This window comes from Eulemur rufifrons, chromosome 3 (genome assembly GCF_041146395.1).
Source record: "Eulemur rufifrons isolate Redbay chromosome 3, OSU_ERuf_1, whole genome shotgun sequence".
Lineage (NCBI taxonomy): Eukaryota > Metazoa > Chordata > Mammalia > Primates > Lemuridae > Eulemur > Eulemur rufifrons.
In genome coordinates, this window is record NC_090985.1 from 24,140,379 (window position 1) to 24,165,149 (window position 24,771).

At 60.2% G+C, this 24,771-nt stretch overlaps 3 protein-coding genes across 7 annotated transcripts; 2 read left to right on the forward strand and 1 right to left on the reverse strand.

Annotated features, from left to right (window-relative positions):
- Position 1: 1 nt before the first annotated feature.
- Positions 2–6,820, reverse strand: KIFC2 (kinesin family member C2). Of its 3 annotated transcripts, XM_069466735.1 has the most exons (18): positions 6,465–6,820; positions 6,127–6,208; positions 5,821–5,972; positions 5,566–5,704; positions 5,297–5,409; positions 5,147–5,212; positions 4,943–5,071; positions 4,544–4,621; positions 4,317–4,431; positions 4,132–4,241; positions 3,574–3,682; positions 3,301–3,458; positions 1,444–1,548; positions 1,216–1,337; positions 1,006–1,129; positions 769–898; positions 424–680; positions 2–321 (listed from the first exon to the last, which is right to left on the reverse strand). In XM_069466735.1, the coding sequence occupies exons 1-18, from the start codon at positions 6,561–6,563 to the stop codon at positions 64–66; spliced, it is 2,346 nt and encodes a 781-aa protein (XP_069322836.1). In that variant the 5' UTR covers positions 6,564–6,820; the 3' UTR covers positions 2–63. The 3 variants fall into 3 exon arrangements, with proteins under 3 accessions (XP_069322836.1, XP_069322838.1, XP_069322837.1); XM_069466737.1 differs by lacking the exons at positions 5,821–5,972; positions 6,127–6,208; positions 6,465–6,820 and having other exon boundaries at positions 5,555–5,700; XM_069466736.1 differs by lacking the exons at positions 5,821–5,972; positions 6,127–6,208; positions 6,465–6,820 and having other exon boundaries at positions 5,552–5,700.
- Positions 6,140–8,671, forward strand: TMEM276 (transmembrane protein 276). Of its 2 annotated transcripts, none has more exons than XM_069466741.1 (3): positions 6,140–6,378; positions 7,430–7,712; positions 7,889–8,671. In XM_069466741.1, the coding sequence occupies exons 2-3, from the start codon at positions 7,620–7,622 to the stop codon at positions 8,372–8,374; spliced, it is 579 nt and encodes a 192-aa protein (XP_069322842.1). In that variant the 5' UTR covers positions 6,140–6,378; positions 7,430–7,619; the 3' UTR covers positions 8,375–8,671. The 2 variants fall into 2 exon arrangements, with proteins under 2 accessions (XP_069322842.1, XP_069322843.1); XM_069466742.1 differs by lacking the exon at positions 6,140–6,378 and adding an exon at positions 7,173–7,328.
- A 943-nt stretch (positions 8,672–9,614) lies between these two features.
- ZFTRAF1 (zinc finger TRAF-type containing 1) lies at positions 9,615–22,575 on the forward strand. Of its 2 annotated transcripts, none has more exons than XM_069466738.1 (4): positions 9,615–10,198; positions 18,624–18,862; positions 19,396–19,607; positions 21,233–22,575. In XM_069466738.1, the coding sequence occupies exons 1-4, from the start codon at positions 9,842–9,844 to the stop codon at positions 21,622–21,624; spliced, it is 1,200 nt and encodes a 399-aa protein (XP_069322839.1). In that variant the 5' UTR covers positions 9,615–9,841; the 3' UTR covers positions 21,625–22,575. The 2 variants fall into 2 exon arrangements, with proteins under 2 accessions (XP_069322839.1, XP_069322840.1); XM_069466739.1 differs by having other exon boundaries at positions 9,615–9,651.
- Positions 22,576–24,771: the final 2,196 nt, after the last annotated feature.

Below are 24,771 nucleotides of genomic sequence, written 5' to 3' on the forward strand. Positions count from 1 at the left end.
TTCTACTGCCTCTGCCAGCAGAGGTGTGTCCTGAACCCCCTAGAGCAGGGCCAAGGCCCAGGACTACCGGGGCAAACCCTCTGGGGGCACGAGGGCCGAGCCGGAGCCACTGTCCGGACTGGGGCTTGGAGGACTGCCGGGGGACGGCGTAGGGGTGCAGGGGGTCCCAGTGAGTGGAGTGTCTGTACTGAGGGAGGAGGGCGTCCCGGAGGAGCGCGGGACCCTGCGGCGCCGGGCTGGCCCCAGCTCCACTTGGCCCACTCGCTCGGCGAACTTGAGTGAGCAGACAGTTTCCCCAAGATCCTCTGGCCGCGTGGAGATCTGCAAGGAGGAGCGGTGCTGGTGGGCGGGCCCCGACTGGGCGGCGCCTGGCATGCAAACGACCTGCCCGCGGCCCGCGCCCGCGCCTACCGGGGCGCCCACCTGCAGCAACAGCACCGCAGTGGTGCCGGGGCCGAGCGCCGGCTGCAGCAGGCGCGTGAGCTGCGAGTCGCGGAAGGGTACGTGCGGCCGGTGGGCCCTCAGTGCAGCCATCACGCCTCCTAACGCCAGCAGCGAGCGGTTGATAGTCTGGGCCTCCCGCAGACGCCGGGCACCGTCCCGGTCTCCCCGGGGCGCGCTGGCCTCCCCTGCCTTCCGTGCGCGCTCGGATCCTGCCAGGTCCACCAGGTGCAGCGTCCCTAGAGGGGTGAGTGAGCCCACCGTGGAGGGAGGCCGGGCCTCGGGTGCGCTGGGGACCCCGCAGGGCTCAGACGCTGGCTGTGGTACCTGTGGTGCCTGGAGCGCACGGTGGAGATGCTGCACGCAGCGTCAGCGTGACCAAAGCATGCGAGCGGGAGCTGTGCTGGTTCATGGCGGTGGCAGCAGTGGCCCGGTTGCTCCTCCCCAGGCTCAACATCTGGAGGACAGAGCAACAGCGCTGGTCTGCTGCAGGATCCTCACCCCCAGGTGGAGTATAGGGTGGCAGGGCCTTGGAGTGCTGGGCCATCCACTAGGCAGCCTTACCTGATGCAATGTCTCCAAGTTGGGTATGTCCCAGTGGGTAAGGCCAGCCACCTGGATACCCCCCTGGCCTTCTGGGCCCTGCCTCACAGCCAGGCGCTCAGGAGGCCCTGGGGCCAGAAGGTCTCTAGTAAGAAAAAGGGAGGGCTTCATTTGGGGTTGCAGCAGCCCTGGGCCAGGAGCAGGTAGGAGGCCTGGAGACATGACCCTGACCTGACAGCCTCATTGTAGATCTCCACCATGCTGAGGGTCACACGGTGCTGCCCTCTGGCTCCCATCTCTCGGAACAGTGACTGAAGTGCCCTAGGAGCTATGCCAGGGTCCTCAGGTGGCCCCTGAGGATGGTGTGGGGTGCCACATTGGGCTCACATCCAACCCCTGGCCCTAGAAGCCACCCAGAATCCCTAGCGCCTCTCCCCCCACGGTGTGGGCTCCACCCACCTCCATGCTGTAGGTCTTCCCCGTCCCTGTCTGACCGTAAGTGAAGATGCAGACGCTGTAGCCATGGAGGCAAGACAGCACAGCTGGCTCCAGCTCCCTGAAGACCTAGGAGTAGGGGAGAAGTGTCTTGAGCTCCACCCATGTTCCCCGATTTAGGATTTATTTGGTGGGGTTGGGAGTGCAGTGAACAGAGCTTAATTCCCCTGGGAGGATGACTCTAGGGGCCCACAGGGGGAGTATGGATCTTCAAACAGGGACCCTGTGTCTCCCCAGAGAAGGTGCTTGCAAGAATTTGTCAGGCAAAGAAGGGAAGAGACATGACAAGAGAGAATAGCCTGTGCAGAGGATCTGGAGTCCTGAAAACCACTTAGGAGGCCCTGGGGAGCTTGGTCAAGAGCCCAGATGCTGGGGCTTGACTGCCCAGTTCCTTCCTGTGCCTAGGTTTCCCCTTGGTGAGGTAAGGGCTACAGTAGCACCTACTGTGTACCTAGAGTGCCAGAGTAGTACTTGACACACAAAGGCTGAGCCAGGAAGAGCCTGGTGAGTATGGGGGATGGTGGCCAACCAGGATGGCTAGAGCCCAGGCACTGAGAGGGTGCAGAGAGGCAGCTGGGGGGAGATGGGGCTGGAGTGTTCATCCCATTGACCACTGAACACCAACAGCAACTTTCTGAGCAATGACATGACTAGTTTTCATGCCCACAGAAGGTTGCTGATAACCAGGTGGGCGGTCAACTCAACTGTCAGTTGACAGCTGACAGCCATGAGGACAGAATCCAGAATTCTGGGTTCTGTGTGATCACTAAGATTCCACGAAGGAGGAACTAGGGGTGACATTCAGTGGGCAGACTGTGGCACTACTGCAGAAATGGGGACACTCATGAGGGGCTTGGTGACAGATGCCTTTGGTTCAGACACATTGAATCGGAAGGCCCTGTCCAGAGGACAGTAGATGGGGGTGTGGGGGTGGGGGGCTGAGGCCAAAGGGATGTGAGAATAGAAAAGTAGATGGAAAAGGAGGTGGGGTGGCCTCTGGCCACATGCTGGGCAATTATCACCCCATCCGTTTGAGACTGGCAGGCAGCCCATCTGAGTTGCGGCCACTCTGTCCCTTACCTACTCCCCCCTGGCTCTGAGCCTCCATGTCCTCAGCTATGAGAGCTCTAGTAGCAAAGTTTGTGTACAGATGAAGATGGTGTGTGAGAAGCAAGTTGGGGGTGGGCTGGGACTGGAGCTCCCACTTTTCCACTGGTGTCTGGCAGGAAAAGAGGGGGTTGGGGAGGAGAGTTGGACCTGGGCAGGGCAGCAAGAGAGCATCAAGGCTGAAAGCTCCCTGCTCCCCCGCCCACCTGCCTTGGGGGCCACAAAGCAAGGAGGGGTCCCTGCTCTCACAGTTGGGCATACCCTAGACCCCGAGGAAGGGGAATAGGCAGCTGATGAAACCAGGGAGAAGGGGGCGCCAAGCCATTGCCTGTGGGGTCAGGACACTGTTCACCACTGCAGCACCCCAGGCACGCCCTGCTGTCAGTTGTACAAGAGTAGTAACTGTCACCTGGAACAGGTTAATTTTCATTAGCTTCCTGTTAAAAAACTGTTTTTGAAGATGTTAACCTTCCTGTCTAAACCAGGTCTGTTTCCTTGAGGCCTGCAGAGCTTGGTGGGGGGATTGGAGAGGGCAAATCCTGGAAGGGAAGAAGGCACCCAGCTGGTTTGCCAGTCCTGCCTCCCCTTCCCGGCTAAAGCCCAGCTACCCTCCCCACTCCAGGTGGCCAGACAGGGAAGGAGAAACTGGAACCTCTTCTGCTCTTCAGAGGACTCTGAGAAAGGGTGAGGACAGGTGCAAAGGCAGGCTGTCACCTCCTCCTGGCTGGCATCTGGAGGGAAGACCCAGTCCAGGCGAAAGCGACGATGGCGTCCTCGATAGTGGGTGGTGACGGTGCCTCCTGGGCCGGGCTCCACACTCACCAGGCTGGAGGGTGTCCCTGGCCTCAGCCGACATAGCACACGGATATTTCCTGTGGTGGAGAGCAGTTAGCAGTTGGCAGAATGCCTCCCAGGTGCTGAAGTACAGAGGCTCCACTTCCTCCAGCCTGCCTTCCCCATCCCCTCCACTCCCCAGGTCGGCCATACCCTTGAGCTCTGGCAGCCGCCCGGGGCATCCGGCTGGGGGCCCCTGCTGCCCTGCAGGGAGCTGAGTGCCAGCCCCTCCTGCTGACAGTGCCCCCAGGGCCCAGGATACCTGAGGGAACAGGGGTGTGAGAAAGACAGCGAAGGAGGAGCTACAAGTGGGATGGGGTGCTGAGAGCAAGAGGGTGCATCTCGTAACCATCTGGTGATGATCCACAACTTTCAGTGGCCCTGGGCTCCTAGAGGCATCATTCAGTGGGCCTGGGATAAAACCCAGGAATCACAGGCAAGGACATCATATCAGCTATCTTCTCTGTGCTTCCTAGCAACACTTTGAGGGATTTACTGTCAACCAAGCTTCCACAGGACAGAAATAAGACCCAGAAATGAGATCACACCCAGGGTCACACAGAAGCTATTCTGGTTCCAGAACCAATGACTGGGTTATTAGCACAAACAATTTCTCTGGGCTGGAAAGATAGAAATGTCAGGGTTCCCCCGTGAGAAAATAGTAAGTAGGCTCCCCAGAGAGTAGAGAATAGGTAGGGAGAAGTTCCTGACCTGGCCCCGGGCCTCACTCAGTGAGCCCTGACAGCTCTGGGTGAAGGTGCTGACCAGTCCTCGGAGGTCCCCACAGCCCTGACGCAGGCTGGCCATCCGTGCCCGAAGTCCTAGAGAGGGGAAGTCTTTTGGAAGGAAAGCCCAGACCTCAGGGCCTTCCCTGAGCCCTTACCTCCAGTCCTTACCTGCCAGCTGCCCGTGCATCTGTTGCAGCTCCCGTCTGCAGTTCTGCTCTGCCTCCTGCTGGAGCTGCTGAAGGGCCCCTTGAAGGCCCTGCAGCTGCATCTCCTGTGCCCCCAGCTGCCCGCCCAACCCCACCTCTGTCACTGAGGAAACAGGCAATGACCAGGCCTTGCCTCAGCACCCCCAACCCTAGTGCCCCAGCCCTCCTCACCCTGGGCCCCGTGCCCACCTGGACTCGAAGGGCTTCTGTGGTGTCCTGGGCCTCCTGAAGCCGGCCCTGGAGCTCCACCAGTGCCTCCGCCTCCTCCTGCAGGAGGGTGGCAGTCAGGTGGGCTACAGAGCCAGGAGGGGACTCAGGGAGGGGCATTCTGTGGTATCATTTCACAGATGGGAAAATCAAGAGTGGTGGGCAGAGCTAGCCATGGACAGGTGCCTCCCAACTCCATGCAGCGTTCCTTTCCCAGTCCCTCTGCTCTCCTGGGGTCAGTCACTCAGAGAGATGAGGCTGCCCTGCATAGACCACCCCAGGGCTTGTGCAGTCAGAGACCCCCAGCAGGGCCTGCTGCTGGAGGCTTGGTGTGCAGGAGCCCCACGCTGCAGGGATGGTTGCAGCTAAGAAGCAGGTTACCTGTGGGGCCCTGGGCAGGGGGCCTGGGGCCCAGTGCAGCAAGAGGTCCCGAGTGAGGTTCAGGCTCTGCTTTAGGGCTTCGTTCTCCAGAGTTAGATGCTGCACCCTTTTCTCTGAGTCTGTCGCCCCCTGGCAGAGAGAGAAGCCCTCAGTATTCACCTGCAAGCCCTGTCCCTCCCTGCACGCCACCCCCAGCAGCCTTACCGCTCCCAGGCGCAGTCGGCCCAGCTCCTCTTCCTGCTGCTCCAGCTGTTGCTTCAGCTCTTCCAGCTGGGGAGAAGTGAGGCACACAGGGTGGAGCTCCTTTCTCCAGTACCCCACTCCCTAGTCCCTGCCGGCTCCTGAGCCTCTCACCTGTCCAAGGATGAGTTGCTCCAGACGCTGCCAAGCTCTCTGGTCCTCATCTTCCAGTGCCTCCCCCAAGACTTTGGAGAGGTGGGAAGAGCTTTCTTCTGAAGATGGGGATCCTGGAGTGGGTGGGCCCAGTTAGAACTGAGAAGGTCTCTGGTCTGGATCCTCTGGAGCAGGGCTGGGCTTGGAACCCCGGACTCCAGACCTCCCAGGTTCTGACGGGCCTTGCTCCCTCCACAGAGTCCTTTTTCAACTTACTACCTCTTACGCACCATCTGGAGTGGGGTGCTGCACCAGAGAGACTGGCTGAGTTCCCTGGAGCAGGGCCTGCCTCCCCCTGGGGCTCCGAATCCATGCCAGAAGAGCCAGGAGCTGACTGGTTACTGTCAACAGCGGGGGAACCTCACCGGGCTGTAGAGGACATGAGAATCAGAGCAGAGACTGGGCGGAGGGCAGGGTTGTGAGCTCCCCAGAAAAACTGGGGAGAAATGACAGGTTACTGGAGACAGTCCCGCAGCCCTGCTCACCTTGCCCAGGTCGGGAGGACTCCCGCAGCTCTCTTCCGCCCCCAGCTGGACAGAGAGAAACTCAGCAAGGCGCAGGAGAGCCTCTTCCAGGGACACCTCGGCCGGGCGGCCTTCGGCTCCCCCTTCCGTCCCATGCTCAGGCTCCGAGCAGCCTACGAGGCCAGGCAGTGGGAGCGGGAGACATTTCGGGTCACGTGTTGGAGGCTGGGCATTCTCTCCCTCCCAATGGGGTCACGGGCACCCCTCCCTCTCTGGGAGGGCGGGGCTCCCTCCTGGCCCTAGCGCAGCGGTCCCGGCCGCACCTACCCGCCAGGCTGGTCAGCTCTGTCCACAATTCTGGCGTGGGCTGGTCGGGGCGACGGCGACCCCTAGGCTTGCAGCGGGCTCTCTAGGGAGGGAGCAGGGGCCGCCCCTGAGGAGGGGGCAGGCAGCCCGTGGGGCTCCTTCCCTCCGGGAACTGGGCCAGAGGGGTTGGGGCCGAAGACTACGCTTCCAACACCTGAACCGAGACGAGGGTTCTCAGCACGGCCCGCTCCCCAGTGTCGGCGACCTGAGGACGTGAGCCACGCGGGCCTGCCCCGACCCGATCTGGGGGTGGGGGTGGGGGGCTGGTAGACCGGCGGTGCAGGCCCACCCCCGCTCACCTGGGCGGGGTCCCCGGGGTCCGCGGCCGCCGCTGCTCCGCCATCCCTGCGGAAGAGGCTGTAGAAGATATAGATGAGCAACGAATAGAAGGCGTACATGGGAGCGCGGGGCGGCAGAGGGCCCCGCTTCGCGCCGCCCCGCGTCCCCGCGCCCCGACTCCGCACCCGCCCGCCGCAGTGCCGGTGCGCATGCTCGCGACGGCCGCCCCCACGGCCCGGCTCCCACGGGCGGAGGGCGCGCGCCGAGGAGCGGGCGCGGGACAAGGGTGCCAGAAACAGGTGTACCCGCGGCCGCACCCGGAGGGCCCGCCCCTTCCCACGGCCCCGCCCCCAACCCCAACATCGCAGAAACCCGGGGCCGGTAGCACCAATAGCTCCCGCACCCTCTCCTCACGAAATCCCGCACGCTGCGTGCAACTCCCCCGCCCGGGCCCCCTCCCCGCTCAGCCCCGCCCGGGCTCTACTGATCATGGATCCTTCCGAACGACTGTGCCCACACACCCACCCACCCAAACGGGACGCTTTCTCCAGGTCCCCCGCTCCTCCCTTCCGACCCCACCCCCTCCCTGGGCTTCCCACCGGCCCCGCCCCGGCCGCTCTAGCCGCCGCTCCTCTCGCTGGTGGCGGCTCAAGGCCGCGCTAGCTCGGGCCACCTAGGGCCCGCGGGGGAGGCGGGGGAGGCGGGGGAGGCGGGGCCGGCGGCGGCGGGCAGCCTTCGGCCTCAGCTTGCTGCTGCGCTGCGGACGCGAGCCCAGGCACTGCGCACCGCCGGCTGCCCAGAGGCCTACCCCGCCGCTCCCCTGGGCCGGGGCTCCCAGGACGGCGCCTCCCCGAGCGGAGGGACCAGGCCGAGGCCCCGCGAGGGTCTGCATGCCTCGCCGCTCCCCCTCCCCCAGGCCCTGCGCCCCCTCTCACCCAGCCGCCTCGCCCCCTTTCCCGGCTGAATTAGGTTCTTCTTCCCACAGGTGTGCCCTGTGGCCTCAGAGGTCCAGAAAGTTTAGGACTGAACCTACCCAACGTCTAGTAATGAGGCCCTGGAACCTGAGAGTCCTGGAAAGCCGCCCTTAGGGCTCCAGGTCGCCGGCTTCTGCGCTTTCTTTCTATCGAAAGTTGAAGAGTTTCCTGTCTTCTCAAACTTACTACCGCCGAGGTGCCATGGCCCCCAAGCCGGGGGGTGAGTGGAGCACGGCCTTATCCTATTTGGCGCTGGGAGCAGTGTCTCTGCACGCAGCAATGAGCACTGCCCAGGTGAGTACCCTGGGGCCGGGCAGGAACATACCCCACTCCTCCCAAACCCCAAGAACTGTTTCCTGAATCAGGGAGAGGGTGGTGGGAGGTGAGTCTACGACCAGGTTTCCATGAGAGCCCCAAACTCTTTCCTGTTTAAAGAGGTGGCCCCTGGCCTCTTTTCCCTATGTTGACAGGTGAGTCGAGGGGCTGCTGCTGGCTTCCTGCTCCAGGTCTTGGCTGCCACCACCATGCTGGCTCCAGGACTGGGCACACATGAAGACTGTCTTGCTGGAGCCTGGGTGGCCACTGTCATCGGCCTGCCCCTTCTGGCCTTTGATTTCCACTGGGTGAACGGGGACCGATCCTCTGCCAACCTGCTCCTGGGAGGAGGCATGGTGCTAGCAGTGGCTGGTGACCACCTCGGCCCTGAGGGCCGCTCTGTGGCTGGTCAGGCAATGCTGTTGGTGGTCGCAGTGACCATCCTCATTGTGGCCGTTTTCACAGCCAACACTTATGGGATGTGGGGAGGGGTGATGCTGGCTGTGGCAGGTCTCCTGAGCCGGTTGGAGGAGGACAGGCTGCTGCTGCTGCCGAAGGAGGATGTCTGTCGCTGGGCCCTGGCTGCGGGCAGTTGGGCCTACTGCCGGGCCCTGCACACACAGTGCCTACAGTGGGAATGACGACGCAGCAAAGCAGGGCTTCTACTCTGCCAACTGCTTTCCCTCCCACCAGCCTGCTCCTGGGTACTTATGGCATAGGGATAGACTCTCCTTCCCAAAATGGGCTTGCTGCAGGTTGACTGGTCGGAGTCAGAGTCTGGGTGCTGTCCCTTGTCTGGCCACATGTGGGGACTTGCCTAGAACAGAGTGAAGGGAATGGGGTCCCAGGCACATTTTGGTGCCTGATTTTGGGCTGGACATGGTTGTGGGTCCAGAGAGAGGCCTGGTCTCCAATAAACGTTAGAAATTTCACAGGAATATGGAATCTGCCCATTCATGAGAAGGACTGCGGGATCCTTAAGTGAGCTCCCTAACGCCCCCAGGGCAGCAACTGGTTTCCCTGGACAAAGGAAGGGGATGTGCCAAAAGTAGCTTGGGGCCTCACCCAACCTGGCCTCCTGCTGGCACCTTTGTCAGGAAAGCCCCAGGGCTAAGAAGTCATAGTCCTGGGCCCACCATCCCCTGGGACATGGTAGAGTTCCAAATATCCTTGCTGGCCTGGCAGGTGGTCCCCTGGGGCAGTGACCTTCACGGACTGATGAATGGGGTGGAGGCAGGGGAGGGCTGTACCACAGCAGTTCCCAGAAGCGCACATCCCTTTCCAGGGCTGACTCGACTTCTACCTGTTTGCCCTTGGCCTATGGGAGCCAAGTCCTGTTCCCTAAAGACCCTCACTTTCTTCCATGGACCCCTTCAGCCTCCAACCACAGGGTTAGGAAACGGGGTATGGCAGAACAGTGGGTTAGATTCCGGTAGATTAGGGGTCCAGAGTTCCCCCTTCCTGATAAGTCCGCTTGCGTCCCGCGGTCCTACACAAGACAGAGAGGGGAGCTTTTCGTTCGTGCCTTGCCCCTCAGGTTAGCGAGGCCAGAGCCCTTCGCACACTGAGTCTTGGGGGACAAAGAGGCAGGCACACCCCCACCTAGAGGTCTGGGGGGATTCTCTCCACCCGGCAGGTTGTGGGTGCTGCCCTGACGTCGCCTCTCGCGTTGGCTTCCCCGCCCCCAGGTGCGCGCCCCACCGCGGTTCGCACTGAGTCCAGCCCCCTTTCTGCCTACCTTCGGCAGGGAGCGAATCCTCGCGCGCCCATTGGCTCTGGTCGGCGCGCCGTCGTGCTCCAAGCGGCGCTCCCATTGGCCCCGTGGGAAGCTCACGTGACCGGGAGGAGGAGGGGGCGGTGGCGGCGGCCGCGGCGGGGGGCAGCGCACAGCGAAAACAAAGATGGCGGCCGCGCCGGGGTCGGCGGCAGCGGCTGCTGCGGGGCGACGCGCAGGTCGGACCCTCTGAGGCGGCGGCGCAGGGAGCGGGGCTGCGAGGTCGCGGCGGCGGCGGCGGCGGCGGCGGCGAGAGGACAGCAGGAGCGCGCGGCGTCCTTGACTTCTAGCCGCGGGAGCGTGCCGGCACCCGCCGCCGGGCCGGCTGGCCGCGATGTCCGGCGCGGAGGAGGCCGGCGGGGGCGGCCCGGCCGCGGGGCCAGCCGGTGCAGTGCCGGCCGGGGTCGGGGTCGGAGCTGGGTCCGGGGCGGCAGCGGGGCCGGCGGCGGCTTTGGGCGAGGCGGCGGGGCCCGGGCTCCCGGACGAAGCAGGCCTGGCCGGCGCCCGGCAGCTGCAGCTGCAGGAGGCGGCGGGCGACCCTGACGCACCGCCCAAGAAGCGGCTGCGGGCGGCCGAGGCGGCCGAGGCGGCGGCGGCGGCGGCGGCCGGCAGCGGGAAGCTGGAGGAGCGGCTCTACTCGGTGCTGTGCTGCACCGTGTGCCTGGACCTGCCCAAGGCCTCCGTGTACCAGGTAGGGCTGCCGGCCGACCCCGACCCGGCCCAGCCCGGGACTCCAGCCCCTGCTGCGGGGCCCCCAGCCTCCGGGGCTCCCAGGAGGCCAGGCCCGGAGGCCGGGGATGCCCGGCGCCCGAGAACCCACTCCGGTCCTCACATCCGCCTTTCTCGCCCGGCGGTACTCCAGCGCCTGCTCCGAAGCTTCTCGTCTTCCACTCAGGACTTTATTTCCTGCTTTGAAAACCCCCCTTTTCCTTGTTCTGAGCAACCTTATTGGGCGTTCTCAGTCGCTTGTGCTTACCTTTCTTTTCTCTTTTCCAGATTCCTCCGCTCCCCTCCTGAACATCCCCCCCCCCAGCCTCTCAAGCTGACCCTTCCCTCACCACAGTGGCTGCTCCCCTCATTCCCAAGCTCCCTGGGCTCAGTCCTCTGAGCTCAAGAGCTCCTTCCCTGTTCTTCTGGCAGCCACACCCCCAACTTGTCCTTCCACTCTCTGAGCTCCTGTGTACATCTCCTTTTCTATGTTCATCAATGGAAGAATCTTTTCACTTTGTCAATTTCATTCTGAAGTACAGGAAGAAGAAAGGGGATTGCCTCTTGTGTCCCCCTCAACCTCCCCATCTCTGGTCTGGATGAGCCACCTGCAACAAGCCCCACAGTCTGGTTATCTTCTCCAGCCCCAGCCTAACCCAGTGTTCTCTGAATGTGCCATGCCCCACGCTGCTCGCCCATGCCAGGCCTGGCTTCCTAGGCTACTAGTGCTTCTAGGAGGTCTATGCATTCTCTTCCCCCACCTGCAGACCCAGCCCTAACCAGCTCAGTGCTGTTGGAGAGGGTATTTGGACCAGGTGCATCTAACATGCCCCTTGCCAGGTAGCAACAGGGGCAGACTTCTGGTCAGTGCTCAGTGTCCTCCTGTCTTCCGCTTTGTCCCTTTCCACCTCCGCTTCCCAGTCTTTTTAAGAAGTGAAGCAGGTTGCTCATGTATTTTCTTTGCACTTGATGTAAAGGCTGGAAGTGGCCGATGGGACCCTGTTTCTCTGTTTATATATTTAAACTGGGCATCTGGGTGAGGGGGCTATTTTTGTAGTAGGCAGTCTAGGGCCAGTCTGGGTTGCAATTTCTCCAATCTCTGGATCCCCAAGTCCTTCCTGCTCTGACTTGAGGTTGCTTGGGAGGACCCCAGTGTGCCTGGGTGGGGAGAAGGCACTGGCTTCCACCCTGTGTTATCAGGTGCTGGTGCCAGCTGGGTGAGAGTTTTTCACAGCTGGCTCCCAGAGCCAGCAGTTGCCCCTTGGCTTTCAAGACTTGCCCACTCTCAGCCCCTTTTGTCTTGCCCACAACCTTTTGATCCTCCCAAGTGAAAGAGCTCTCCCTTTCTTTCTTAGATCTTGAGTAAAAGTCCAGCGAGCCAAGCCAATGGTGGGAGGTCCCAGGGGAATTCAGGGATCTCTTTGTCTCACCTCATGTGGATAGGCTGGAGCTGGGCCTGGCATGGTGATGGGCCACATGGTACTGGTCCCTGGTCCACTCCATCTTCCAGCTGGGCTGGCCCAGCAGAGACAGCTCTGGTCCTGCTTCTGGCCAGAGCTGCTGGTGACCAGGCCTCTGAGCCTGGCTGGCTCAAACTGGCCTGCACTGTGCTAAGTAGCTGGAACCAGGGAGCTGAGCAGCTGTAATGGAGAGTGAAGGCGCTGCGGCTGCCCTGACCGGTGGCCCTGCCTGGCCCAGGATCTGCTCAGTGGCTGCCCTGGGAACAGACCACATGAGTGAGGACAGCCATGAATGCTGACTGAGCTGTGGGTTCTTCCCAAGTGACAGCTGGGCTTCAGCAGCAGAGGTGTTTCTGGAGGCCTGGAGAAGGCTCTAGACTCCTGAATGTGTGATTTGTGGGAGAGCCCTTGGGTCAATTTTGGAACTTACTTTGGCTGCTCACAAACCTGTGTGACATGGGGGAAGAAGGAAAGGTCTCTTGGTACCTCTGAATGCTGTTGGGGACGCCTCCTGTAGTGGTTCCCTGCTGTGTGCAGTGACCCTGGAAGCTCACTATTGTGTCCCCACTGAGGCACTGTGGGCTGAGACAGGCCTGGAGACCTGGGCTCTCACCAGGTCTGCTCCCCGAGGGGCCTGGGCACAGATGGTGTGGGTGCCACGCACACTGCTTTCTGTGTCTCCCTGGTTGGGGCCTGCTACTGGCCACCACCTTGGCCTCAGCTTGGCCCTTCCAACTTCTGCTAGCCTTCTTTGGTGAGCTGTGTTGATTGGCTGTCTCTGGTTTCTCCAATGTCAGGCATGTGACATGTTCACCCTCTGTTCCTGATGGAACGTTTTGCCTGATCCCAGCAGAACACATGGCTCAGGATGGGCACCAGCGATGCTGTGCATCTTGGGAGCTGGCTCAAGTGGTGCCCAGTTTTGGGGTGAGAAGAAGAGGGGGTGGCCGTGCTGAGCCTTGTGTGCTGTCTCTGGCACTGGGGCTGTGGGGGACAGCTCCATGGGCCTCTGGAGTTGAGTGGGCACTTGGTAACTCGAGAGCTTCTTATCCAGCCACTAGATGCTGCTGTGCTGCCAGGGAAGCCTTGAATGGCAATGAGAGCAGATGTGGGCCACACATGGGCTCATCTACCTGCTCCTGAGTCTGAGCCCTTGGGCCTGCAGAACAGGCTTAGGCTTCCCCACGAGGCTGTGCCCACATGCCATACTTCGAAGGCTGGGAAACTTGCTTGGGTGTGAGACCAAGGCCCTTGTGCAAATGGCTCACTGTGCTGTAGCCTGTGTCACATTCAGGTTCAGGCTGCAGCTGGTGCAGCAAATTGCTGGCTTTGATGTTCTCTGTGTGGGCGGTAGGTGTATCCTGGGTGACTGGCCTGACAAGGTGTGTGGGCACCCAGAGGGATAGCAGGGTGGTGGGGGGACAATAGGGACACCTCTGGAGGAGTTTCTGGACAGTCCAGGCTGAGTAGGTAGACTGGCCACTCGTGTTGGTGCCCTGCTATGGGGACACCTGTTGGCACCTCTGCCCATGGGAGCATCTTCTCTGTGGAAGACATGGCCTCAGTGGTGCCAGATCCCCTGGTTCTCTTGGCATAGCCCTGCACACGAGGCTCCATGTGGTCTTCCGTGGTCTCCCATGAGATAGACCAGCCCTGAACTCATGATGTTAGCCTGGCTCTGAGCATTGGTGCTGGCATCTGAAAGAAGGGACCGCATATTGTTCCCGCCCCTCCCAGGGCATTCTTGAACTTAGAACAAGCGCTCGGGCAGAAGGGTCAGTCGGGGGCCTGTGTCACAAATGTGTGCAGCCTGCATCTGGGGTGGCCCCAGCTGCTCCCTCTCACTTGGGCCTTGCAGCTGGGTCCCTGCTGTCGCTCTGGCACCCTTGTGCCTGAGCTATCTTCCCATTCCTGCCCACCTCTGCTCTTCCTCTTGGGCCCAACTGAGGCAGTGCCCCAGTTCGAAGACATCCTTTCTCCTTGCTATGAGGATGCCCAGCCCTCCCTTGTGTGCCCCTCCCCATCTGACAAGGGCACTCCCACCCTTGCTCCTGCAGGTGGGTCGGTGTCCTGCTCTCCCTCCCTAAGTCCTCCTGTCTATATACCAGTCTCGGCTCCAGACTGGTTACCTGATGGTCTCATTGATAGAAGGCCCAGAAAGCAGGGATGGCTCCATCTCTGCAGAGTATGCCTGCAGTCCAGGGGGGCCAGCCACCTCTTCCCCAGCTCCCTGGGCAGCAGCACAGGGCTGTAGCTGATGGGTTCTTTGAGGTGAGAAAGGTAGCAGAAAAGAACTTTGAAAATGTGTCTGCTCAGGTATCCACAGCTCACAGGACAGCAAGGAGGGAGTTTCTGGAATCTCTGGCTAGGTGAGAAGTGTTTTTCTGTGATGGTGATTTGTCATTTTGAGTTACTTTTAGATCAGCATTTACGTCGTGAATGGGAGCCCAACTCCAGAGGGTTGACTGGGCTCTGCCCAAGTCTTGACAGGAGGAGGGAGGCAGCTGGCTCAGGACTTCAGATCCTGCCTGGATCGAAGGTTTAGGTCCTGCTGTCACATCACCCTTAACAGCTCTGTGGCCTTGGATAATGCCTGGGCCCTCTCTGGCCCATATTTGATTAAGAAGGCTGAGGGCCGAGCATGCTGAGTATTGGGTGTGCCCTGAGGTGCTGCTGGGCCCCGTGGGGAGGAGGGGGGATCTCCAGCTGGCTGGGCAGTGCTTTGGGATTTGTGCCACCGGGAAGCCTCTCAGCTGCATCAGCTCTGATGGCCACTGTCAAGGGAGGTCCTTGACCCCCTGGGCAGGGGCTGTAGTGGGAAAGAGTAGGTCCCCAGGGTTTGTTTTTGTTTCTTTGGGGTTTTGTTTGTTTTGTTGTTGTTGTTTGGTGTTTTTGTTTGGGTTTGGTTTGGTTTTGTGTTTGTTTTGTTTTTTGTTTTTTTGTTTTTTTTTTTTGAGACAGGGTCTCTCACTGTTGCCCAGGCTGGAGTGCAGTGGTGTCACCCTCTGTAGCCTCTAACTCCTGAGCTCGGGGGATCCTCCTGCCTCAGCCTCCTGAGTAGTTGGGACTACAGGTGCACCACCACACTGGGCTAAGTTCTTTTTTTATTTGTGGTAGAGATGGGGGATCTTACCATTGCTCAGGCTGATCTCGAACTCCTGACCTCAAGTGATCCTTCTGCCTTGGCCTCCCAGAGTGCTGGGATTACAGGCATGAGCCCAGCCGGTCCTCAAGGTTTGAGAGGACCATGTGTCCAGGCTTGAAAGAAGTCCTAAAAGGCTAGCTGACTATACGGAGCTTGAGAACACCAGCAGTAGGGGAGGGAGGCATTTCCTAAGACCTGCTTATGGCCCAAGGCCTGGGGACAGGGCTGCTTCTCAAGCCTGAGTAGTCTGTCCAGCTCCCTCTTAACCCAGAAGGAGAAGCCAGCTCAGGTGGAGGCCCCAGGTCTGCACAGGCTGGGTGCATTTGAGCTGCCTGTGCCCACACGGAGGGAAGGGTTTGGTGCTGTTCTGTGAGGGCAGGTGCAGATGGCTGTTTCTGGACTACTTGCACATAGAGGAGTCTAGAGCCTTGGCTTCTCCTGGGAATGGATCCCCCAGAGGCTCTGCCATGGGTGACTACGGTAGTTGTGTTTGCTCTGCGCCTGGTGTGTGCTGGATACAAAGCAATACTGCCAGGCGCCCTGTCCCATCCTGCCTTGTCAGTGTCACCATACTCATCATCTTGTGTACTTGAGGAAACTGAGACCCAGAGAGGGATGATGTAAGCCCAAGGTCGTACTGCTGGTGACCTGTGGGCTGGGGTCTGAGCCCAGCACTGTGTCTCCAAGCCAGCATCTGTCCTAGGAGGGCCTGAGAGGCCCTATGATGTCATCCTGGGTTGTGACCCACCACCAGGGTCTTCCTGGCTAGTGGTGGGGTGGTAGCCTGGCCTGCGTGCCACAGGAGATGTCTGGGCTTTGGGGCCTGGCCCTGGCACATTGAATGGGGCACTTTGGCCTGTCCTGGCCTGTCCACTGGAGGCATGCTGCCAGCACTGTATGGAGTCCTCCTGGGCCCAGCTTCTGGTTGGGCAATGGGCACAAGTCACCACTGCCAAGGCTGACCCATGTGTGGAGTCAAGGTCTTACTCAGGAGGCTGAGGGGGCCTGGATGGCGAGGAAGAGTCTGAAGCGTGGTGACCATCCCGCTGTGGACACACCACCTGGGCTGGGTGTTGGTTTGGCCTGGGCTAGCCCCCTAGAGTGCACCTAGAGAGCATCCCCTGAACAGCTGGTGGATGTGGGCTTGTCCCTTGGCTGGGCCAGTATACTCCAGGACATCTTGGGGCTTGCTGTGTTCTGCCTCAGAGCTGAGCCATCAGGGCTGAAGAGTTAGTGGCCCCACTTCTCCCCAGAGCTTGCAGGCCCCCCGGGAGACCCAGAGGGGGACAGAGAGCAAGGTCCCCACCACCTCCCCCATTATGGACTTGATTGGGCCTGTGTTGGGTCTGGAAGCCCTGGAGGAATGAGGCCTGTGGCTAGGGGCTGACACAGGAGTTGGGGCAGCATTCAGGGTGAGCAGTGAGTGGTGCTGGGAGGTAAGGGTTGATGTTATTTGTGGCCCCAGCACCTCCTTAGGAGGGCCCTGCTGCCGGGCAGTCTAGAGCCAGGAGGAGAGGCCAAGGGGGCTTGGATCAGCGGGGCCCCCGCAGGATGAATGTTGTGGCTGCTCCACTTAGGCCAGCAGACCTAGGAGGCAGCTGCAGAGCTGGTCCCAGAGCCTCATCCAAGGCCCAGGCAGCCTCACCAGGAGGTGCCTAGAGCTGGCCACAGGGAGAGGCATGGGGATACAAAGCCTTGGGGTGGTCTTGGTGCTGGCGTCCTATTGGGCTTCCTTATGCGGGAATGTTACAGTGTGCTGTGTGACTTGGTCTCACTTCTGAGCTGGCACTGTGAGGTTTTCTCCCTTGAACAAATGGCCAGTTGGTGCTGTGCTGCTTCCCTCCTGTCTGCCAGAAACAGCAACAGTCGTCAGCCCAGGGCCTGCCTGGCATGGCAGAGCTGGGCATCTGAAGCCCCCAGGCAGCCTCAGGTGTGGCCGGGGAGTAGGTGTGTGAGAAGACAGAACCTGGGCCCTCGGTCCTTGCCTCCCCCAGGGCAGCTGCTGCAGCAGCATCTGTGCTTGCCCCTACCCAGTCCACTCACCGCTGACCCCTGGGTTTGGATGGGATGGACCAATTTCTCCACCCTGCTCCTGCTGTGGGCAGCCTTAGCTTGTCCCGAGCCTACCAGCGACCAGCCTCATTCCCCACCCTAGGCCATGTGTCCACAGCTGGGGCGGGATAGTCCCCTCTGGGCCGTGATCCTCCAAGCTGAGCCCCACCAGAACATTCCCCTTCCTCATCATGCACATGTTAATTTTTAATCGAACATAGAACTTGACATTCGAATGCAGATAATCTGTGGTGTTTGTATGGATGTGGATTCTGTGAATGAGGCCTTTATCCCCGCTGTTGGTTCTCAACACTCACTGGACCCCACAGGTGCTGAGAGAACTGGCCAGCCTTCTGCAGCTCCTCAGCTCAGAGTGCTTGGACCCCTGAAGCAATAGGATGGCAGCTAGGGCCTATTAAGACCCCACAAGTGCAGGTGTGGCCTGTGAGCATTCCCCTCCCTCACTGTGCAGAGAGGCTGCAGTACAGGTGGGTCTCTGCTGCACTGCATCCCATTCTCAAAAAGTCCTGGACCCCAAAGGAAGCCTATGGCCCAGGCCCACCACTGGAGAGGCTGTGGAAGCACAGTCTGGACAGGGGCCACTCTGCTTCCTGCCCACTTGTCCTCAGGCAGCTGGGAGAGAGTCTCTTCTAATGGAAAGCATGTCTCTGTAACTCCCCACTAGCCTTTGGTGTGCCCTCAACCCTCAGAATGAAGCTCAGCCCAAGGCCTTCACATTCCAGCCCAGTGTTCCTGGGCCTGCCCCACAGCCCAGGGTTGCTGTCTCTGCCTAGCTTCAAGTCTTTGCTCTTGTACCTCTTGGTTCTGGTCTGGGCCTCACCTCCCCCTACTCTGAGCCCCTCAAAGGCTGAACCCACAGCCCCCCATATGTCAAATGAGTGAGAGACCCAAGATGGTAGCAGTGCCCAGCATGCTGGCATCCAGCCGTCCACATGAGCAAGGACACCCATGGGAAGAGGCATGGCTCCTGCTGACCCACCTTATACCAGCCCAGCTCAGCACCATGTCCTGCCTGTAGCCCCTGTTCCCAGCTACCCCGGGCATGCCCTGTGTGCCCACCTGCCCTTGTCTTGAGCCAGCTTGGCCTCCTGTGTGCCACAGCTTCATACCACGAACTCTCAGGATGGCTCCTATAGGTAGCCAACCTCCCTGGGCAGGTGGCAGCTGCCTTCTCTCACTTGTGCTCACCAGGGAGGGCCAGAGTGGAAGGCCCAGGCTGGGGGTCAGTCTGAGCCAGGTCCCCAAGCCTCAGTATGAATAGCCAAGTGGGGCGTGCCTGCCTCAGTGTGGGGAAGCAGCATCTGCTCCCCAACTGGATGGCTACTGGCTGAGTGCTTCTGCTGTGCCAGGCCAAGAGCCAGGTGTTCCTGTAGGGTTTCAAAGTCTGGGCCTGTGGGGGACTCTGGATAGTCCCTGGACTCTAGGACAGGAAAAAGCCAGGCTCCAAGCCCCGGTGTGGCCAAACCAATCACTGCCAGTCCAGCCTGCATCCGGGAAGAGCTATAACCCAATCTCCATGAGCTGATGAGGTCTCACTCCTGAGATTCTTGATCTCTGCAAGAGCCCAAGCTGGCTGTGTCAGGGACAGACATGTGCTCCTGTCCTCATCAGCTGGAGTTCCCCAGGATAGCTGGCCTGGCCCTGGCTGGAGCCGGCAAACATGGGCGGGTATGTGCATGTGCACGAGTCCCGCAGGTCTGTGAGCTTCATCTCCCTTTCCTTCTTCGCAGTGTACTAACGGTCACTTGATGTGCGCTGGCTGTTTTATCCACCTACTAGCAGATGCCCGGCTGAAGGAGGAGCAGGCCACGTGCCCCAACTGTCGTTGTGAGATCAGTAAGAGCCTCTGCTGCCGGAACCTGGCCGTGGAGAAAGCCGTGAGCGAGCTGCCCTCAGAGTGTGGCTTCTGCCTGCGCCAGTTTCCCCGCTCCCTCCTGGAGAGGCACCAGAAGGAGGAATGCCAGGACAGGTAGTGCTGGGGTCAGGGACTCAGCCTGTGTGTAGGCCAGGCCCCCATGTGGGGTGATCTGATTGTTGTGATTGTTGTTTCCTGGGCCTTGGGTACCACACATGCAGCCCAGTGACAACCCTGCAGGCCCTGGGGAGGGGTAGGTGGTACTACACAGGATAGGGGCAGTGGGATCAGCACCCAGTTTGCTATCTGAACATGACCCTGGCCCTCCAGGGCTGTCTATGGCTGTAGGATAGCCCTTCGGAGGGCCCAGTACAGTGTGGCCAGCTTAGGAGCTCTGGGTGCTGGGTGCTGGGTGCAAGGCTGTGCTGACGGGCAGACATGGCTGCTCAGCTTGTGAGGCCCAGCTATCATGCCTCTTCAGGGGGAAGGCTGTGCAGGGTCCAGGATGTTGGTCAGTGGCCACTTACTCCAAGCAGAGGAGACACCAGAGCGGTGGGTCCAGGAGGCAAGTGTGTCCTGCAGGAAAACATTGATGGCTGAGCAGGATTGGGGCAGAGGCCATGACTGCTGTGCTCATCTCTCCCCAGGGTAACCCAGTGCAAATACAAGCGCATTGGCTGTCCATGGCACGGCCCCTTCCATGAGCTGACAGTACATGAGGCTGCATGTGCCCACCCCACCAAGACGGGCAACGAGCTGATGGAGATCCTGGACGAGATGGACCAGAGCCACCGCAAGGAGATGCAGCTCTACAACAGCATCTTCAGCCTGCTCAGCTTTGAGAAGATCGGCTACACAGGTGAGGCACCTTGCCGCCTGCTGCATGCCGAACAGCTATGGGCTTTGGGGGATGGGGGCCAGGAGCCTGGCGGGCAGCAGGCTCTGGGCAGTGGTCACAGGCTGCGCCGGATGGCCAGGCTCTGAAGAAGCTCCCAGTGGACACAAGGACACTTCGGGGAAGAAGAAAGGCCAGATAATAGAGTAGAGGGAGGGGCTAGGCAGGACCCCAGGGTGCATCTGCGTGGCTCTCATGGCAGCCTCGCCCCCACCTCCCCACCCTGGCCCCACCAGCCCAGCAAGGTGGTGTCCTCACCGTGTGGGGCTCCATAACCTTGGGACAGTCTACGTGGGGCTCCAGAACCTTGGGACAGTCCATGTGGGACTCCACAGCCTTGGGATCTCACCAGCAAGTGGAGCATGTCTCAGGGAGGCCTGGGAGCTGGGGGCCTGCTCCTTGGAGCCCAGGGCATGAAGAGCACTCCATCAAGTCAGGTCTGACTGCGGGCAGTCACTGCAGCGGCCATGGGGCTTCCCAAGGCTGGCACAAAGTCGTTCAGGGACAGGGCACCCAGCGCAAACTGTAGAACTGTGAGTGGACGCCCACGGACACACAGGCTGGACTGGGCCCAGGCCCACTGGATCTCATGGCTCTCCAGGCCACTGCCACCGCCTTCGAATGTGGCTCCACCGGGAAGCAGGAGCCAGGCCAGAGCTTGGGCCAGACAACAGCAAGAAACACCTGCTGATGCTGGAGCCGCTCAGGAAGGCTCCATCTCTCTTCTGCTCATCCCACGCCAGGCAGCCAGCTCAGAGTGGCCGGGGTGGTCATAGGCAGTTGGTCACACCATGCCGCCTGGACTGGGCCTGGCTAGGTATGGGCCTAAGCAGGCGGGACAAGCCAGGGGCCCAGGGCCCTCAGCAGAAGGCTATGGCTGCTGTTGGCAACAGCCTTAGCTGTCCTGACAGGCATCAGGGCATGTGGGCCAGGCCTCATGGCTGAGGCCATGGGGAGCCCCATTTGTGCAAGAAGGACTGGCTGCCTGGGAGCCCACGCCTCCATGGAGGGACTTGCCAGCTACAGGTTGCGGGCTGCACAAGAGGACTGTGAAGGCAGGCCCGCCTGCTGACTGGTGGCTCCTGCAGACCACTGGGCAGAGCCTGCATCACAACCTGATGCCCATGGACCTGGCACTCCCCTTGGGCAGGGCTGGGTGCCACACACCTGTCCACCAGCTTTTCTGGCAGCTCTGTATCGGAACCAATAAAGTGCACTTGTTCTCAGAACTGCATCCTGTCTGTGTGTCTGCTTCCCCCACCCCTGTGGGGGCACTGGGGCTCAGGGCAAGGAGGGAGGCTGATGTGGGTCGGGTATGCCTGGAGTGTGGCCTGGCCACTCGTAGCTGCTGGACTCACTCTAGCTAATTCATGTGAATTCTCTTTGTGGTTGTTCCCCCAAAGCTTGTGTGCACCTCCATTTGCCATAATTGCGTTTGATTTGCCTTTGTGACAAGTAGAGCACGCTGTGTCTGGTAAGTTGCCTTCCTCCCTGGCTGAGCCTGTCCTCGGCCCGGTCGGGGAAGGTGCCGCCACACGGCCTGGCCTGCACTAACAGCCGGCTCTTTCCGGCCCTGTCTGTCTCTGCAGAGGTCCAGTTCCGGCCGTACCGCACGGACGACTTCATCACGCGCCTGTACTATGAGACACCAAGGTTCACGGTGCTGAACCAAACGTGGGTCCTGAAGGCTCGTGTGAACGACTCAGAGCGCAACCCCAACCTGTCGTGCAAGCGCACGCTCTCCTTCCAGCTTCTCCTCAAGAGCAAGGTCACAGCGCCCCTGGAGTGCTCTTTCCTGCTGCTCAAGGGCCCCTACGACGACGTGAGGATCAGTCCCGTGATCTACCACTTTGTCTTCACCAACGAGAGCAACGAGACGGACTACGTGCCTCTGCCCATCATCGACTCCGTGGAGTGCAACAAGCTGCTGGCTGCTAAGAATATCAACCTGCGGCTCTTCCTATTCCAGATACAGAAGTAGGGTGGGGCCCTAGGACGCCCGAGAAGCAGACGGGCCACCCCAGCTCAGCAGCACTTCACACGACTATCTGATCATTTCAACAGAGAACGGACAAACCAAACACACTGGGAAAGTCTGCATGCGTGTGTGATGGGGTCCCCGCCTCCGGCTCACCTTCTCTACCCCTGCCTTCCCTCCTCCTGAGGGCAGCCAGAGGCTGGGCTGACCCCCAGAGGAGACAGAGCACTGGGCACCCTGAGGTTCAGAGACGATGGCGGTGAGGAGGGCAAGAAGCGCAGCAACCCCTGCCCCCAGCTCTCTTATGCGCAGCTAGGCAGTGCTGCCTGCTCTGGTTCTGTGCTTGGTTCCCGGCCGGGCTCTGGGGGCCTCGCTAACTTCAGACAGCATATTTGATTGCAATTAAAGAGGCAGCCTTGTTTCCTACTTTCTGTTTTGTTGGAGGGGAAGGCGTGGCTGTGAATGGACAGCATGGGAGCTTTGGTTTAGCCGGGGGTCAGAGCCCGCCCTGTCCCTGTCATTGCACCTACATGCGTCCCCCCAGGAGAGACTCAGAGACACTGCCTCCCAAACACTGTCACGGGGTCTCAAGACTGCAGCACAGGCAGAAAGAGCCAAGCAGGGTTGGGGCTTTCCTGGCCAACTGGCCACTCCCGGGGAGGCAGAAGTTGGCCACCAGGGATCAGCAGACGTTTTCGGAATGCAGGGTGAAATTCTTTCTCTTCCCAGGAAAAAAAATTAAACTCTTTACAGGCTCTTCTGTAAGTTATGCAATTTTAGTGAAAAAGAATCTATTTACTATATTCAGCCTTGAGGACCCAGTGTCTCTAGGCTGTGAAGAAAGCTCTGGGGGCCATGGCTATGAGTCTGGCTGGGTGAGAGTCCAAGTGGGTGGCTCCCTTCACTGCTTTTGGGGACTGGCTGCAGTGGCTGGAAGCTGGGCAGTTTGGCTTCCTGCCTGGAGAGGTGAACCCTTCCCGCCTCACTGGCTGCTCTCTGACACCCCTGCAGGGCTGAGTAGGGCCAGGGCTTGAGCCTCTGTGGGAAGGAGCCCCACCTGGAGAAGCTGGGCCCTGTCCTTTCTTCCCCAGGGGCCCTCAGAGCAACTGGGAAGGGTACAGCTTGACCACCCCCTACCTTTGCTTAGGAGATGAGGCTCTTCTGTGATAGCTTTTTGTTGCTTCAATACCAAAGAATTAGTTCCTCTGCCCCAGCGCTGACAACATGCTTCAGAGCAGCTCCCCCCTGCCCCGGCAGCCCGCCTGGGCCTGGCCCCCATCACCCTGTGCTGCCTGCCCTGCCATATGGGTGCAGAGCCTCAGGCCTGGCCCTTGCGGATGGTGGTGGGCTGAGTAACAGAGAGAAGGCACTGTCAGGGAGTGCCCATCCACATGACCGAGCATGGCTGGGGCCCGGGGCCTGATGTGGCCCTCTCAATCAGTTCCCTCCAGAACAGCCATTCTGCCCCCTCAAAGGCCTAGCATTTCTGGGAGCTCTGAGAATCCTGCTTGGGTTCCCATTCCCAGCCTGGGGCATGGGACTTTCAGGAGTGCCTCGCAGCCGGATCCTTTTCTCCTTCAAAGCTAATGTGGCCTGGCCACGGAGGGCATGGGAAGGCCCCAGGTTTGGTTTTCTGCCTTCTACAAAGAAAGATCCCACCGCAGCTCCCAGCACATCCTTGGGAGCAGCTGCTTCTGACTCAGGTACAACCAGGGTAAATCCTGCTGCCCTGAGGGGTTGCCCCCATGCCTGGCCTAGCAGGCACCGAAGCCTGGGAGGGTGTGGGCTGTGGTGCTGCATCTCAGCACCATGGGAGTTCAGACACTCTTTCGGGTAGTGTTCCTGGGTTCCAGGGTGGTGGTGTGGGGGGGTGCCGGAGGGGGCAGGCTTGCTCCATCAACCTGTATTTCTGTGTGTGTATGAGAGACTGATTCAGCCTAGGGCAAGCCCTGGGAATTCCTGGCGGAAGAGCAGGGTGGGAGGCTTGTTCCCCATGGGCACAGCCAGGCTGGGATGCCAGCCCTGGGAGGGCACCATACTCCTCTAGGGGCCAAGGGCAGCATATCTCTGTGTGCAGGTGAATGTATGTGTGGCTGCAGAGAGGGGCAGGCTGAGGGCCACAGGAAGAAGGAAACCCAGGTCTGGCTGAGCTCCTGCAGCCCTGCTGCCTCAGTCCTGGGGCAGGCAACCCTGTGTGTGGGGTGGGGAAGAGGAGGCAGCCCAAGGGCATACACAGGGCCCAAGCAAGGCCCTCCCTAAGGGTGTGGTGTGTGTCTGGGGACATCCCCGAGGACTACTGATACATCCCAGCTGCCCTGCGACCATCACACAGAGCAGCTGATCCCTGCAACCTGGGGGAACCAGGCACCTGGGGAGACTAGTGTAGTGTGTCTGCAGCTGCTGACACACTAGCCATAGTGGACAGACCTTGTGGCATTGTCACTGTGGGCCATATGTTACTGGGGGTACCACAGCAGTGGTTGGTCTCCAGGATCCTGTGTCATCTCGGTGTCCCAACCTGGTCCTTTGTTTGCCGTCTCTGAGGATGAGGGGTGGGAGTCCAGCCTCAGCAGATGTAGGGGAGGCCTGGGGGTATATAGCTCAAGCCAGGCCCTACCCTTTCCCATCTCACCCCCAACCCCTGTGAGTACCACATCCCTCAGTTGCCCAAAGTGAGACATTTACAAAAATAATAAAAATAATTTTTAAAGAGCAGAGTGAGAAGTGTTTTTACCACTATCTGAAATGACTTAGTGTCACTTTTGTGGTCTGTGTTCTCTTTGGATATTTTCTGTATGTAACTGTAGTTTAAAAAAATATTCCAAACCATGTTTTGTCTGTGTTTCCTTACCAAAAGACAGCCTCTGGGTGGGACTTCTGGGCTCTGCTAGCTTCCCCTGCCACCCTAGCCTGTGGCCACTGCCAACCCCAGGCCTCTAGCCCTGTGCAGCACCCACCTCAGGTACCATGTGCATACCCTGTCTGGTCAGTGGGGAGATAGGCATAGAGAAATCAGGTTGTCTCTGAAGGGGAATTTGGCTTCCAGGAGCTGGGCTGTCCTGTGAATGCTGGGGTTAAAGAGGGTAGTTCATGGTCTTCCCAGCAGCTCAGGGGCCTCCCCCTTCTGAGACACCCTGTCTTCAGCACCAT

What these genes read in the sequence shown, in the direction of transcription:
- KIFC2 (XM_069466735.1), bottom strand. Translation starts at nt 6,563, where the DNA reads ATGTACGCCTTCTATTCGTTGCTCATCTATATCTTCTACAGCCTCTTC. An exon ending in GTCCTCCCGACCTGGGCAAG is followed by an intron (nt 5,705 to 5,820) that starts GTGAGCAGGGCT and finishes TGTCCTCTACAG; the next exon opens with CCCGGTGAGGTTCCCCCGCT. An exon ending in GCCGACTGCGCCTGGGAGCG is followed by an intron (nt 5,072 to 5,146) that starts GTAAGGCTGCTG and finishes TCTCTCTGCCAG; the next exon opens with GGGGCGACAGACTCAGAGAA.
- TMEM276 (XM_069466741.1), top strand. Translation starts at nt 7,620, where the DNA reads ATGGCCCCCAAGCCGGGGGGTGAGTGGAGCACGGCCTTATCCTATTTG. An exon ending in CAGCAATGAGCACTGCCCAG is followed by an intron (nt 7,713 to 7,888) that starts GTGAGTACCCTG and finishes CTATGTTGACAG; the next exon opens with GTGAGTCGAGGGGCTGCTGC.
- ZFTRAF1 (XM_069466738.1), top strand. Translation starts at nt 9,842, where the DNA reads ATGTCCGGCGCGGAGGAGGCCGGCGGGGGCGGCCCGGCCGCGGGGCCA. An exon ending in AAGGAGGAATGCCAGGACAG is followed by an intron (nt 18,863 to 19,395) that starts GTAGTGCTGGGG and finishes ATCTCTCCCCAG; the next exon opens with GGTAACCCAGTGCAAATACA. An exon ending in TGAGAAGATCGGCTACACAG is followed by an intron (nt 19,608 to 21,232) that starts GTGAGGCACCTT and finishes CTGTCTCTGCAG; the next exon opens with AGGTCCAGTTCCGGCCGTAC.